Raw genomic sequence first — 15091 nt, 5'->3', positions numbered from 1 at the left:
GATTAGCAGGAGAGATTTCGGGTTAAATCCATTTGTTGGCTAGTTGTGACATGAATTGAAGTCTGTTGTGACAGTGCATTTTTCCCTTCTTTAGTGTGTGTCTTTTTGCCTGTGGTCTGTCTCTCTCGCTCGCTCTTGTCTGGACATGCACTACTCTGTTGCCTAAAAGTAAATGGGTGTGGGGGGTAAAATTTGTGTATAGTTTTTACCCCTTGTCTTGAGTGCATGCTGTGTGTTTGGCTAAATTAGCATGCGGGCCTAGGTGTGGGGGTGGGTGGGTATGTAGGTGTGTTGCACCTGTTATGCAATTCAGGTGTACTTCCCTTCAGAGCTTCCCAGAACTATTGCCTATTAGAGGTCATGATCTCATGAAGTCTCCATGAGTGTATGTTGCAGTGTGTTAGTTTTAGTTAAACTTCACAGAGTGTACGTTACCAGGAGCAGGGCTGGACAGCCCAGGTTTAACTGGCGTGTTTACTTAAGAGTTACAGGACACAACTCCACCCTTCTCCACCCTGTTTGTGTTGCCTAAACTACACATGCAAGAGGTGAAAGGATCGTGCGTGAGTGTGCATACATGTGTCTGGGCAGGAGGGGATGGTGCACCAGCAGTTCCATCTGTCTTACAAGTGCGCACACATGCCTGCCAGTAAGTGTATTGTCATTACAGTACATGTAGTGTGGGTGGGGTTGATGCTGTGCTGTCCAGAACACTCTCTGCTTCAGACTAAACATTCTGCACTTGCAGAGTGAGTGCCATACTGACCCAGAGCTTTCACACTGTCTGCATGGTCACTTGGTTCTGTCTGTCTGCTGGGAGCACTAGGACTGTTTGGCCATCAGAGAAAGCCGGACTTGAGACTTGACGTCCGAGGAACACTGAGCCCTGACCCACACGTTGATCTGGGCAGCCCTAAACACAGTGCAGACCTGCAATACGAGCAGTATGGTCAGACATCATGTTCTCATTTCTCTCTCTCTCATTCTTTCTCTCTTTCTCTCTCAAATTGCTTTATTGGCATCCATTGTGATCAACAGCTGTTGCCAAAACCATTAACAGATTAAAATTGGAGAAAGAGAGGGGGAAAAGAAAAGAAATTGAACATGTATAATAAAGCATATATACACTTACTGAATACTCTCACACATACTTTAATACACGTGATGTCAAACACGTACACATCATGTAAATCACTCTCATTTTCCCCTGCCTTCTGTCATCACTCAGCACTTTTATTGCACAGACCTGACCTTTTCTCCCTGCCTGGAAGTGTCTGTGTTTCTGTAAGGCAGTCTGGGTGGCTGTCAGTCTTTAACCTTTAGTGGGTTGGTGGATGTTGTTCTCACATGCACACTGAGCTTTCAGGGTGTTTGAAGTACCTGGGCCAAGGAATGTAAATACTGCACTTAGGCTGTGTTTAAGTTTGATAAGACCGGACATGTACACACCACCCCTGTGCAGACCTGCTGTCCTATAAAAGCAAATAGTGTTGTATTGGTTGATTTCGCATGATGATGGGCCTCGTATGCATTCAGTAAAAGTGGAGTCTGGTATAGCTTGTTACTGATGTGGTCTGTTGGGGCCGCACACGGTCCTCTCCACTGTAAAACTGCTAGACTTGATTTTCTACTCTAGGGTTCGCAAGCAGATGTAACATGACCTAAAGAGACAGACTGGAGTCGGTCAGTCGGTGCATGAGCACACGAATAGAAGTGTTGCACACTAATGCTTTATACAGTCTCAGAGCCGCTGCCTTCGTCATCGTGTGTGTGTGTGTGTGTGTGTGTGTGTGTGTGTGTGTGTGTGTGTGTGTGTGTGTGTGTGTGTGTGTGTGTGTGTGTGTGTGTGTGTGTGTGAACCGAGTGCTGGAGGCGTGTTGAGGAAAACAGTTCTGGGCAGGCTTTTTTATCGCCACACATCTGAGCACAGCCAAGGCTCATGAGCTCATACATCTCTAAATGTTGATTTTTTTTTTTTTTTTTTTTTTAATTTATTTTATTATTATTACTTTTTTTTTTAATTACTTTTTTTTTTTTCTCAGCAATTTCTAGTGGCCATGAGACAAAATTCAATAGGTGAGGAAGTGTAAGCTGCTCAAGCTGTACCATCCTACTGCAGCTTTGGCTCTGCATGCTGTCCGAGCACACGTGACCGTGCTATCCTGAGGCCATCCTAGCACACGTGACCGTGCTATCCTGAGGCCATCCTAGCACACGTGACCGTGCTATCCTGAGGCCATCCTAGCACACGTGACCGTGCTATCCTGAGGCCATCCTAGCACACGTGACCGTGCTATCCTGAGGCCATCCTAGCACACGTGACTGTGCTATTCAGAGGCTTTAGGAGGCCTTCAGCACCTGGATCAGGTTAATTGGGGATTGTTGGTGGTGGTGGTGGTGGTGGGAGAGGATGAGGTGGTGACGGGACGTCTTCCGTCAAATGCACAGATGGCTACTACACACACTCAGGCAGCGACTATAAATGTGCTCACAACAAGCTCCTCCCCCATCAGAAGTGCAGGATGTTTGACTGGCACATGTGTGCGTGCATACTAGCAGCAGTGTGTAGCTCTGACCTGTCAGGTCATGTAATTGCAGTGTGTGGCCTCTCCTGCAGGCGTGTACTGAAAACACGGCTCTGATCAATGCGCCTAGGTACCTAGGCTGAGTCTGCCAAGGACTTCCATGCTGCCTCACACAGGATGGACATTTCTTTAGTGATTCTGAGGAATGATGCAGTGGCACATTCAAGGGTTAGGCTAATGTGGATAACAGTGTGTATTTGCACTGTGGACATGTGTGTATTTGGTCCACACACGAGTAGACTGGAAGATTGGCTGCTTTTCAAGTGTCTGTCAAGGGCAGGCTTCATTTCTTTCTCTCTCTCTCTCTCTCTCTCTCTCTCTCTCTCCTCTCTAGGTGAAGCACAGGATCACTGGTCAGGTCATGGCTCTGAAGATGAACACTCTGGCCAGTAACAGGGCAAACATGCTGAAAGAGGTGCAGCTCATGAACCGCCTCCGTCACCCCAACATCCTCAGGTCTGTCCTCCACGTTGCTTATGTCCGCATCTACAAACGTCCGCTGCCCCACAGACGCTTTACGTATAGAAAATATAATAAATCCACGCACACGTGTTTTTGTAGACCCATATACTTTGCTGGACGTTTTGCTGACAGTTAGCCACTGGCGTTTTTAAGCCAGCCTCTGACCAAGGCATTAATGGCTGTGGTGGCGGTGACGATGCGTTTTCATCTCTGTCTCGTGTTTTGAGTCAGAAGCCTGCTGTTGCCATGGCTTGCAGGGGACTGGTTTGGTCACGCTCTAGTGGAATGGTGTGGAGGTTGCTAGGGCGTCCTGTCACATGCAGGAGTTAGTCTGGGATGGGCTGCCTTAGTTTGGCTTGAGTTGGCACTATGAAATCTCTTTTACCTGCTACAGCTTGTAGTGCTGTGTATTTTGAAGTGTGTACGTTTGATGTGTTTTCACACATCTATGCTTGGCCATTCCTGCAAGAACTTGTTGATGGATTTTTTAAAAAATTGTTTTTGTTGGTTTTGCCTCCTTTCAGTTATGGTATTCTCTCTCTCACTGTGTTTGTGCGTGTGTGCACATTTCCTCAGGTTTTTCGGAGTGTGTGTGCATGAGGGACATCTTCATGCTCTCACTGAGGTACTTTTTTATTGCAAAACCATTTGACACCATGCTAGAAAGCAGAAGCAGTGGTAAATGACACATCACATGGCATTTCACAACCTCAGTTTGAAGAGAAGTGTTATCATGGGGGTAGGAAGTTCTGTATCAAGATTATGCAGAGGTAAACATTTTCCATATTTGTAATCTTTCAGTCAGTGTCTGTGTGTGTGTGTAGTACATGAATGGGGGTAACCTGGAGCAGCTCTTGGGCAGTGATGTGTACCTGTCCTGGGCTGTGAGGATGAGCCTTGGCCTGGACATTGCCAGAGGACTGCAGTACCTACACAGCAAGGGCATATTCCACAGAGACCTCACATCAAAGGTACACACACACACACACACACACACACACACACACACACAGGCCTGCAGCACCTCTTCACCCAGACAATGTTTCATATGCATACACACACGTGCACAGTAATGTACTTTTTTTTTCTTTTCCCCCATATGTGTCTGTAGAATTGTCTGGTGCGTTGGGAGAATGGTATTTGCACTGCTGTTGTTGGGGACTTTGGCCTTGCAGAGAAAATTCCTGATTACAGGTCAGTAAATTGCTTTGTGGTCTCACTGTTGCTTTGAGTGGAATAGAAAGGGAATAGCTTTATCACTGAACACACGGAGAGGTGGAGGTAGAGGGGCAGCAAGATGCACAGCTGGGGGGGGATGCAGGGACACCGGCTCTGTGCTCTGATTGGATGTCTGAAGCGTGAGCCTGTCAGAGGGGAAGAATGGGACAGGGTGCTTTATGACCGTGACATTTGTGATGTGGCCTTGCTCACTGTTCATTTTCAGCCTTCACCTTTATCTCTCCATCGAATATGTGCACACGCTTGTATAGTACTGTTGCTAAACACGTGTGTGTGTGTGTGTGTGTGTGTGTGTGTGTGTGTGTGTGTGTGTGTGTGTGTGTGTGTGTGTGTGTGTGTGTGTGTGTGTGTGTGTGTGTGTGTGTGTGTGTGTGTGTGTGTTGCTGGTGGTGGTGGTGCCTCTGTTTCCGTTCTGTATTTGTGTTCCCTCAGTGTGTTTGGCTTAGGTTACTGTGCATGCACGTGTGTGTGCGCACGTGCATGTGTGCTTACGTGGCAGTGCTCCTACTGCTAGAATATGTATTGAATTGTTGCGTGTTATTTATTTATTTTTAAAAATCATCGTTGATTCACAGGTGTTTGACTGTATACATAATTTAAGGGTGTCTCAAGTGACAGCCATGTGTGTGTGATATCTTGGAATTAGCTTTTTGGAAAACTCTCCTAATAAGGTCAAACTATTCCAGCAAACTGCTGCTGACTCGTAGCAGGCTCTGTGCCTTGATCAGCACTTCCCCAAATGGTGTTTACACTGCGGCTGTGGTACACTTAACACAAGCATGCTCCTCTTCCTCTTGCGCTTTCTCAGTTTTTCTCCATCTCTCGCTCACTCTCTCTTCTTCAATGATCTGTTTCCCCTCTTTCTTCCTTTTTCTTCTCCTCTCCTCCATCACTTCATCTTTCCTATTCTGTTTATATCCTGTTATTGTACCAGACAGAAATAGCCCTGAGGAAGCAACATTCAGCACACTGCACTTCCCCATTTCCTCCATTTATTTAGCTTTCCAACACAAACATGTACCAACAAGATGATCATAGAACACATAAAACACATTCATTTCAGAAAATGGCATTATATTCAGTGTAGCTTTGCTCAAAGTTTTTAGTGCCTCCAACTTCCTCTTCTCTCAGTGATGGGACACAGAAGGAGCCTTTGACCATCGTGGGCTCCCCCTACTGGATGGCTCCAGAAGTGCTGAGAGGAGAGCAGTACGATGAAAAGGTGGGATTAGCCAGTGTTCCTCTTCCTGTTCCACTTGATTTTGTAAATCCCTGGAAAACATTATTCATGCATTGCTTAAGGCTCATTAAATATGACTTGAACTGTCAAATCCATCTCCTCTTTAGTAAGCGGTTATTTTTCATCTTTCAACCAGGTGGATGTTTTTGCCTATGGGATCATCCTCTGTGAGATCATCGGCCGAATACAAGCAGATCCAGACTTCCTGCCCCGCACAGAGGTACACTAAATCCCAAGGCATGCTTCTCAGTTGCAGAGGTGAGCCTTCAGCTGAGCTTTAGCTGCGCCAGCAGTGCCATCAGTAAGCAGGAATTCTTGAGCGCGTGACTGTTCTTGTATGGAAGGAAGATTTGCAGGTTCTCTTTTGCAATCTAGTTCAGTAGCCTGGTGAGCGTTTCCAGAACTGTGATGGAGCGCCAGCACTGCTGATCTGTTCTGAGTCTGCGTCTAGTTTGAACAGACACAGCAACAGGTGGAGGTGTCTGTATGGGAGGGACCTGTTACACAGGCAGTTGGCTGGGATTTGACTGCAACAAAATGAACCCAAACATAAATCTCCATCAAGGTGGAGTTTTTAGTCGTTCCCTGTTTATTTGCTGTGCATCTTAAGTTTGTGTTGCATGTAGGAATCTGCTAAGTAAATTCTTAATATGCCATACATGATGGCTTACTCGTCTAATCATTTTTCTTACGGCTGTGACTTACTTGGTGCATTCTTTTATAAGCCTGACATGTTGAGCCTTTTGCATTTCATAATGCAAGAAGTTTGATAAAGCAGTTTGCTGACGCATCTGACTGGTTAAGGTCATCTTCCTATTGCTGGATATTATTGAATGCCGATATAATTTGTCTATACCTGCTCTATATTAGGAATTGCACTGCCAAAGTGCACTGCTGTCCAGGCCTTACTCTGTAAAGCAATAACAGCCTGTATGTGTGCGGGCTTGCACGCACACATCTGCAGCGTGTCTGTGTCCGCGTGTATGTGGGCATGTCTGTGCTTCCGAGCATTGTGGGTGTGTGTGGGCGTGATGGAGAAGGAGACAATGTAAGAGTTTTATTCACTTTTGTACACAAGTGAAAGCAGCCTCATTGCTTTTGGTGTCTTTTATGTAATGTCTTAGAATTCCTTATGAAAGTGAGAACCATTGAATAGGAAACTGTCAACAACTACATTTAATGCCTAATTTTTATTGTGTGTACCCATATTAGGTACAACTGTATAACTGCAGACTCTAGTATGCATGTTGGCGCCCTCTAGTGATTGCTAATGTTCTATGTGTACCCTGTGTTCTATCTGTACCCTGTCAACTTTGTAAGGAAATGAGCATATATTTGGCAACTTTTTTTTTTTTTTTTTTTTTTTTTTCTCTGTGCAGGACTTTGGTCTTGACGTTGGAGCATTTAAGCACATGGTAGAAGACTGTCCCTCTGCATTCTTCAATCTAGCAGTCACCTGCTGTAGTGTAAGTGTCTGTCTGTCTCTATGTCTCTGTCTCTATGTCTCTGTCTCTATGTCTCTGTCTTTATGTCTCTGTCTCTATGTCTCTGTGTCTCTCTGTCTGTCTGTCTGTCTCTCTCTGTCTGTCTGTCTGTCTCTCTCTGTCTGTCTGTCTGTCTCTCTCTGTCTCTCTCTGTCTGTCTCTCTCTGTCTGTCTCTCTCTGTCTGTCTCTCTCTGTCTGTCTCTGTCTGTCTGTCTCTCTCTGTCTGTCTCTCTCTGTCTGTCTCTCTCTGTCTGTCTCTCTCTGTCTGTCTCACTGGGGCTAAGCATCCTCTGCACTCTCTACCACCCCTCTCAGATGCGAGCCCAGAGTCGTCCCCCTTTTAGTGTCATAGTGGTGGAATTGGAGAGAATGAGTGATGAGCACCAGAAAGGGCAGACAGCGCAATACGTCGGTACGCCAACAAAAATCTGTTCTCCTCCTTCCTTTTTTGTCATTATAACAGGAAGTGTAAATCAACTAAATTGGTTTCAAAGATCGCAGAGTATGTCGTGGGGGGTTTGACCTCACTTCTGAGTAAACACCAATGTCTAATCTTTCAAACTTGTCTTCCACAGTGTGGGATTTGGATGTAATGTTTGTTCATTCCACACAGATCATGGATAACTTATGTTTAACATATATTTTTTTTGCTTCTTCTGTTGGTCAGAGCCTCTTTCCCATAGTAGACCATCACCAGGCCTGAGGACATCGTCCCTGGACATCCCGGCACATAGCCAGCTGTCCCGCTGCAAGTCGGACATGCTGCCCTCGCATGCAGTCCTCCCTGCTTCCGGAACCCCAGCGCGGGTCAACCCCTTCTCCCAGCGCCATGACCTCAACGGAGGACGCATCAAACTCTTTGACACGCCCAGCAAATCTGTCATCTCTCTCACATTCACACTGCCCCCGCCCCCTGATCCATGCAGCCCCACCCACTGTCGGAAAGCCCCACTCCGCCTCCACAGGCGCTGCCAATCGCTGCCCTGCACACAGGAAGTCATCCAGCTGCAGGAGAGTAATAGTGAGTGCGAGTCACACTATTGCAGTCCAAGTGTAGTGGATCCTGAAACTGAGGAGGACCCTTCTCCCTGTGGTCACTTATCACACATGGAGAGGGGTAGTGTATTGAGCACGTACACTGAATTTGATTACAAAAGTGTGTTCAGCATTCACACAGATGCCTCGGGTGTCATGAACACACACATCCAGGGTGGCATAAACATCAGTGTTTCAAGTGAAGTTGAATCCCCTCATGCTCTATACCGGTCAAACTGCGTGTTCTCTCACTCTCTCAGTGAATCGGATGAACGAGGGGAAGACTCCAGCGAGAAAGAACTGGGAATGGGAAAGCAATGGAAAGAGGAGGACACTGAGGAGAGGAGGAACGATCAGGGCTTTATAGCTGATGACTCTGGTCTCCCTGTAGATTTTGAGTTAATGTCTATAGACAGACTGACAGAGGAAAGTGTGGAGGAGACTATGGATTGCGCCAGCACCCCAGATGCATCAGATTGCATCATTCCCGATTCCCCCAATCCCTTCCCAAATGGCTGGAGCCCCCCCATATCAAACGGGCCTCCTAACTTGCCCCCATTATCTGATTTAGACAACAACAACAGCCCAGCCCTTGCACTTCAGCCCCTGGACTTCCCGGCCAATGGTTTCCATGGTGCTGTGACGCCTGTGACCCCTCCGGAGCAGGAAGAGGTCGTTACGTGTCCTGGCTGCTGCCTGGCAGGGTTCAGGTTCCCCTCTATGTGTTCACGCCGAGCACGGCAGAACCTGTACAGGAACTTGAACAGGGATCCGGCCAAAAGCGGACTCCTGTGCCGCGGGTCGGCACCTTCTCCTGCCGAGCCGGGTCGAGTCTTGCCTGGCACCGAGACATAAGGCTAGTGCCGAATGGTGGACAGCACTGCCCACCTGATCAGAACCAGAGATCAGAACCAAGCTTCCTACAGCATATCACGTAGCACACAAGTGTCGATTTAATGCTATAGGGTGGAGCTTGTGGGCTCATTTCCAGAGGTGATCCAATCACAATGACCCATTCTTCTAACTTCTTAAATGTGCCTGTTGACCCCTGGGACATTATAGTCCCTGCATGTGTTACTGAGAATTGTTGTAAAAATGATTACTCTGATGTTCTGATACCACAGTTGACCTGTTGATATCGACCATGAACTAAGGAGGTGCTGCACATTGGTTACTTTGCTCTAGCTTGTGTGTGTGTGTGTGTGTGTGTGTGTGTGTGTGTGTGTGTGTGTGTGTGTGTGTGTGTGTGTGTGTGTGTGTGTGTGTGTGTGTGTGTGTGTGTGTGTAACTTATTTTACTTTATGTATTGACTATTATTGTCTGATCTTTCTGCAATGGCACTTGATATGTTTTTGTTGTCATGGTCATGTTCTTTTGAGCTTCATAAAAAAGGTTTGAGAATGTAAAAAAGCCAAAATGTATTTTATTAATGAAATTAAATGACATTAAAACATAACTGGTGCCTAATTTTTGTAACTAAGACCACTAGAGAGAGCTGTTGTGTCCGTCTTTCTGTCTGTCTCTTGCAGCCTCCTCCTCTCCCTTTGTGTCTCTTGTCTTCTCACTTACTCTCTGTATCAGTCTCTTGTCCTGTCTCACACACTCTCTCTCTTTCTCTGATGTGCTGACACTTCTGTGACTCTGCTCTGAGCCCTTTCACTGTGGTTATCATCATGGCTGACATCCTGATTACGGTGAGATGGGCAAAACCCCATGCTATTCCTCTTTTCATTTCAGGTAAGTGCTGGTAGGGTTTTTATGAAAATTTAACCTGCTTCACAGGCCCGCTCTCTGCTGAGCAAGCTGTGTCTGAGTTTGAAGAAGTTTAATATCTGAATTGAAGTCTGATATTTGGATGAAATGTTCCATTTCCAATGTTCCTGTGTAGCTGTGCTGATCTCGTCTGTTCTCCCAGGCCTGTGGCTGCACACAGAAGGTGAGGGAGGTTTCGTCCTTGGTGTACAAATGACCTGTGTCAAGTGACCTGTGTTTAGAAATGAACCCTGCACTTTATTAGTGTTCATACAATGTTTTCACAAGGTCTAGTTTCTTGAGGATTACATTTTAGTTTACATATTTTTGATTGTGTGTGTGTGTGTGTGTGTGTGTGTGTGTGTGTGTGTGTGTGTGTGTGTGTGTGTGTGTGTGTGTGTTAGGTCACTTGCTTTCTTCTTGCACACTCAATGTGAGCATTCAGGATTTAGGCTGTCACCTGCAGTGGAATTGCCCTGATGTCAACTCTGACACAGCCTTCACTGTTCAGACAAAGGCTCAAGGGTGTGTGTGTGCGTGTGTGTACGCTAATCATGGTTTCATTCTAAAACTGATAACTTTGATCACTGGAAGTGATTTAGATAAGATCAACCCAGTGAGTATGGCAGTGCTATACCAAACCACATACCATCAGCAAAACAAAACTCGCATGAGGCTGTTCAATACTTGCATGTGTGAAGAGCCCATGAGCACCTGGACAGGACAGGGTGTGAGCTAAAGCATAACCTGCACCTTGGGCTTGAAGATGAAACTTGGTGCATGGGTTAACTTGAAACCACAGTGTAGGCACTCTCCCTGTGGTTTGTATGTGCATGCGTACCTCAGCTGCCACTCACGTCTCAAATGGAAAAAGCCCTTTTTTTGTTTCTAGGCTGTTCTCAGAAGAGAATGAAAAATTTAGATTTTTTTTTTTTTTTGTGGAAGTGGAGATCAATTGTATTTAGCATGGAGATGTGTAGATGTATTTATTTATTTTTGTTCTGTGAAATGAGATGCGTATGTACGTTTGTTGTGTTTTGTGTGCGTTTTGCAGAGAAGAGTGGCAGAATGTATCAAGCTGTTTCCAGATCTTCGTCAGTAGCTGTGATGTATCTCAGGGCATAACAGATTTTGACGTGTATAACTACATCAGAGTGGGTCTGGGCTACAGTTCTGAGGACCTGCTATGGACAGAATCTGTATCCTGCGACCCACTTAAAGACCGTGCGTATGCTTCAGGACCATGCAGTATGGCTGCTGTAACATGCTGTTTACTCAACAGTCTGGCTTGTGAAGAACATGTTTAAGACGGTCATTTTATCATTTTTATCATCCTGCCATAATAGTACTACTATGACCTTTTGCAAATTTTACAACTAGGTTGTTTTTTTTTTTTAGTTTATTGAAGACTGTTAATCACTGGGTGTGTGTATAAGTAATAAAAATTGCAGTGACGTGCACAAGGTTTTTGAGGAAACAGGACATTTCAGGTTGAGGTCCTTCATTAGCTGTGCAAACAATTATTTGTGTACTACACTGCAATTTTTACTATCAACTTTAACTACAGTACATCTATAACAACATCTTTAACTACAGTATGCTAATATAACTTCTGAACCATCCTGTTGTTCTGTAAACCTTGTGTACTTCATTACAATTTTTGCACAAGCACACAGTGTGTGTGTGTGTGTGTGTGTGTGTGTGTGTGTGTGTGTGTGTGTGTGTGTGTGTGTGTAAAAAAGATGATCTTTACAATGCGTGCTCAAATGTCAGTATAAGGATTAAGAAATTATATCACTTAATGATGTAAGACTGATGTATGGCGCTTTGGTTGGCTCCAGAAAATGGAAGGTTCAGCCCTCCCTCTATTTCCATCTCCCTGGAGGAGCGCAGGATCTGGGTGGAGGTGGCCTTCCCCTGTGCTCCTGCAGCTGCTTGCTGGGAGCAGACGCCCGCTCTGAGATGTTGCTCCGTCATTGACTTTTTGCAGCTGAACACCACACTGTGGCTTTACAACAAGCACAATGCGTCTGACGCTCAGGTGCTGAACGCGGTTGCTGTCCTCTTTTCCTCCGCTGATCGAGTCCAGGGGGCACATGAAGCACTTTGCTTGCACAGCTGATGGACTTCTCATGAATCTTTGTGTACTGCACCGAACTGTTCACAAACACAAGGTTTTCCGAGAATTGGGAAACTGTTTCAGACAAATGTTTAACAGCTGTGATAGCAAAGTGTCTTCAGATGTGTGTGTGTGTGTGTGTGTGTGTGTGTGTGTGTGTGTGTGTGTGTGTGTGTGTGTCTGTCTAAAGAAGATTCTAGGTGAGTAACTGCAGTGTACTGTAATAAGAGATTCAACGTTGTGGCAAAATACAGTTTTTCCAGAAAAACAGAACATTTCTGACAGAGGTCCTTCATCAGCTGTGCAAGCAAAGTGTTTCTGAACTAGTAGTAGGAGGACCCAATTTATATATGAAAAGTGGATGTTTAAATCAATTAACTTTACCACATGAAATGAATGCTATTATTTAAATGTCTACTTATGTACATATAAACTGGCTCCTCCTCCTACTAATTCAGAAACACTTTGCTTGCACAGCTGATGAAGTACTTCTGTCTGAAATGTTCAGTTTCTCTGGAAACCGTACTTTACCACAATTCTGACTCTCTTACTAGTCACAGTTTACAATTCACAGTTTTGATTCTCTTGCTACAGTACACTGCAGTTACTCACCTAGAATCGTCTACTTGTGTTTCTTTCCCATGTGAACAGCTGCACTTATGGAGAAACTGGATTTCGGTTTTGCCTGTACTGCAGATGGACTCGTATAGCTTAACAGTATTTGAATCTGCTTTCATGCTGAAACATTTCAGTGAATTATAAGCGCACACATGCAGGTGTGGCCAGCAGGACAGCCAGTCAGGACACAGACTCTCTGTGTGTGTTGGGGGGGGGAGGTGTGTGTGGGGGGGGGGGGGGGGGGTTTACATGCAAGAAATATACATATAAATAGTTTTTGTTGGTGCATATAAATGTCATTAAATAATTAAATATCAAATATTTGTCAGAATGATTTTCAAAATAAATCTGCATTTTTTTTTTTTTTGTGCTTGGGTTCTACTTATTTCTGTCATTCTTCTTCTTTGCCTTTGATTGTTGTTTCTCTTCCAGACTCGCACTGAGCTGGTGCAGAAGGGCGGGCCCTTCAGCGTGGAGTTTATTTGGCTCACTCCGGGTCAGGAGTACTGTGTGGTGGTCTCCACCGCTTCCTCCCCCTTTTCCCGTCCGCAGTGTGTTTATGTGCCTGTGCTGGGTGAGCTGGACTCTTCGCCCCCACGGGGATCACTTGCATTCTTGGTTCTTCCTCATTTTCTGACCGTATTAAAAGCGTTCGTACTGGTGACATGGGTTTTCTTGGGTAGCCCAAGACTGCCAAAACAGGACTTTTACTTCAAGGTGTGTGTTTGTGTTTGTGTTGCTTCCAGAGAACCTGAACTTGGTTGTGCTGGGACTGAGTGGTGTGCTCATTACTTTTCTTCTCATTGCTGTGTGTGGGCTGGGGATCCGGTGGGCCTCATCTGACAGCACACTCCCTAAATCTCTGGTACTGTATTCTACTTACTTGGTACTGAGGGCTTTGGGGTTCAGTGAAAACATAATTAGACTAATTGAGATGTTGGCTCTGTGCCTGGTCTTCAAAAATATTTATTCCTCTTTAGCCAGAGTGTCAAGAATATTGGCACAGTGTAATGTTGGATAATTCTTATTGTGTATGTGTGTGTGCGCATGATGTGCACAGTTGGCTCTTCAGAGTGTGAACCAGGAGGACCCATTTGAGAGTGAGTTGAGACGGCCATCCCTGGAGGCAGAGGGCCATGTTCTCAGCCATCTCTCGATCATCTCCCTCTCCAACATGGTAGTTTTTGAGCCCGACTCACACCAAGAGCCCTCCTCAAGCCTAGGCGCTGGGTACTACGCTTCGCCGCTGCTCCAGCACAGCGCCTGCCCTGGAGACCATGAAGAGACTGGAGACTTGGAGACAGATGGTGGTTCATCTCCGCCTGAAGGACCGGAGTTTGTGCAGCTATGGGAGCCGGCTCATGCAGATTCCCTTCCTCTGGGTCTCCCAGGGGTCCCGCTGAGCTCCGTCAGACTGGCCAGGGCACAGGGGGATGAGGCGGAGCTTCATCACCTACCCAGTTTGCTTATGAACCTGAACGGCGACCATGATACGCATGCACAGGCTGCTGGATATCCGGCAGAACAGAACATGAGTTCTGATATCAAACTCATGTTCTGACTTTCCTACTCAAACTTGATCTATCTTGATCCTCTACTAACTTTAATCCAGGCTGTTTTAAAATCCCACCAGGCATTCTAGCTATAGTATTGCCTACTGCTCTAAACCCAGATATACTTCAAGTGAAAACCTGAAGCCTTGGGATATGATTTCTAAGTATTGTTCCCCACAGTTTTTATACAATTCACTAATCAGTGCCTGAGACCAAACTCACTTCTTTAAGGACCCTTCTGAGGCTGCCTAGCACAACCCTGTGCAGTTGGAGTCATTTTGTGTGCCAGTCTATGCCACCTTGTATATCTTATTTTATGTGTGAATAAATCAAATAAATGGTGAAATGGAAAGGGCTGCTCAGGGGTTATTGGACTCCAGATTTGATGTTGATTTTGGGATAACCCCCCCCCCCCCCCCTGCTCACTGGTGTGACTCATTCCGGTAGGCTGCTATAAATTCTCACATGCCGTTTTAACCCCCTGTGGACTCGTTAGTTTTTGGGTAGGCGTGAGTGAGGCATGTGCTTTCAGCCCTCTCCTTTCCTCCCTGATCTATGTGATGTTTCACTGGCCTTACATGAACAGTGATTTGCTGATGCAGCCATTTTTTCTGGAAGGACTGAAGTAGAATAGTCTCTAAGAAATTAGAAAAGCACTCATGGCACTGGCTAAGCATCGTTGATGTGTATGGATTTAATTGCAATTATTGTTTTCTTGTGTATTTAATTTTTTTTGGGGGGGGGAGGGGGGGCTTTGGTTACTTTGGCCTCATTTCATGCTAATTAAACTGGTGGAAAATGCAGTTAATTTGCTACTCTGTATTTTGAGAGGCGAGGGGTTTATGGTTTTGTGCCAGTATGACCTTTCTGTGAGGCATGAAGCAAATTATTCCATCAACAACTTATGCAATGTGTAAATCAAAAACAGAGATGCCTGGTCTCGCCTCGCTAAAGCCTGGTGTTTTAAATGTCAAGTTTCAAGTTGACCAAAATGAAAAAGGAG

The 15091-nt window shown here is 45.5% G+C and overlaps 2 protein-coding genes across 8 annotated transcripts in view; both read left to right on the top strand.

The window, feature by feature from the left end:
• tesk1b (testis associated actin remodelling kinase 1b) overlaps positions 1-9502 on the top strand; it is a 13245-nt gene extending 3743 nt beyond the window's left edge. For 2 of the 5 annotated variants that reach the window (XM_027011452.3, XM_027011451.3), the window contains exons 3-11: positions 2920-3041; positions 3624-3672; positions 3872-4018; positions 4159-4241; positions 5418-5508; positions 5663-5746; positions 6906-6992; positions 7327-7423; positions 7679-9502. In XM_027011452.3, the coding sequence (XP_026867253.1) occupies positions 2920-3041; positions 3624-3672; positions 3872-4018; positions 4159-4241; positions 5418-5508; positions 5663-5746; positions 6906-6992; positions 7327-7423; positions 7679-8901 (1983 nt within the window). In that variant the 3' untranslated portion in view covers positions 8902-9502. Of the gene's footprint in view, positions 1-2919; positions 3673-3848; positions 4019-4158; positions 4242-5417; positions 5509-5662; positions 5747-6905; positions 6993-7326; positions 7424-7678 lie in introns of those variants that run through there. The other 3 variants (XM_081694554.1, XM_081694553.1, XM_081694555.1) reach the window with 3 other exon arrangements.
• Positions 9503-9643: 141 nt separating this feature from the next.
• Positions 9644-14440, top strand: si:dkeyp-75h12.7 (uncharacterized). Of its 3 annotated transcripts, XM_027011528.3 has the most exons (8): positions 9644-9783; positions 9935-9982; positions 10203-10323; positions 10853-11022; positions 11640-11839; positions 12968-13109; positions 13282-13400; positions 13596-14440. In XM_027011528.3, the coding sequence occupies exons 1-8, from the start codon at positions 9720-9722 to the stop codon at positions 14094-14096; spliced, it is 1365 nt and encodes a 454-aa protein (XP_026867329.2). In that variant the 5' UTR covers positions 9644-9719; the 3' UTR covers positions 14097-14440. The 3 variants fall into 3 exon arrangements, with proteins under 3 accessions (XP_026867329.2, XP_026867330.2, XP_081550682.1); XM_027011529.3 differs by lacking the exon at positions 10203-10323; XM_081694556.1 differs by having other exon boundaries at positions 12968-13400; positions 13596-13625.
• The last annotated feature ends 651 nt before the right edge of the window (positions 14441-15091 follow it).

Source organism: Electrophorus electricus, chromosome 13 (assembly GCF_041902795.1).
Source record: "Electrophorus electricus isolate QZ-2024a chromosome 13, ASM4190279v1, whole genome shotgun sequence".
NCBI lineage: Eukaryota > Metazoa > Chordata > Actinopteri > Gymnotiformes > Gymnotidae > Electrophorus > Electrophorus electricus.
The sequence above is the reverse complement of the archived record's forward strand: the minus strand, read 5'-3'. Positions and strand labels throughout refer to the sequence as shown.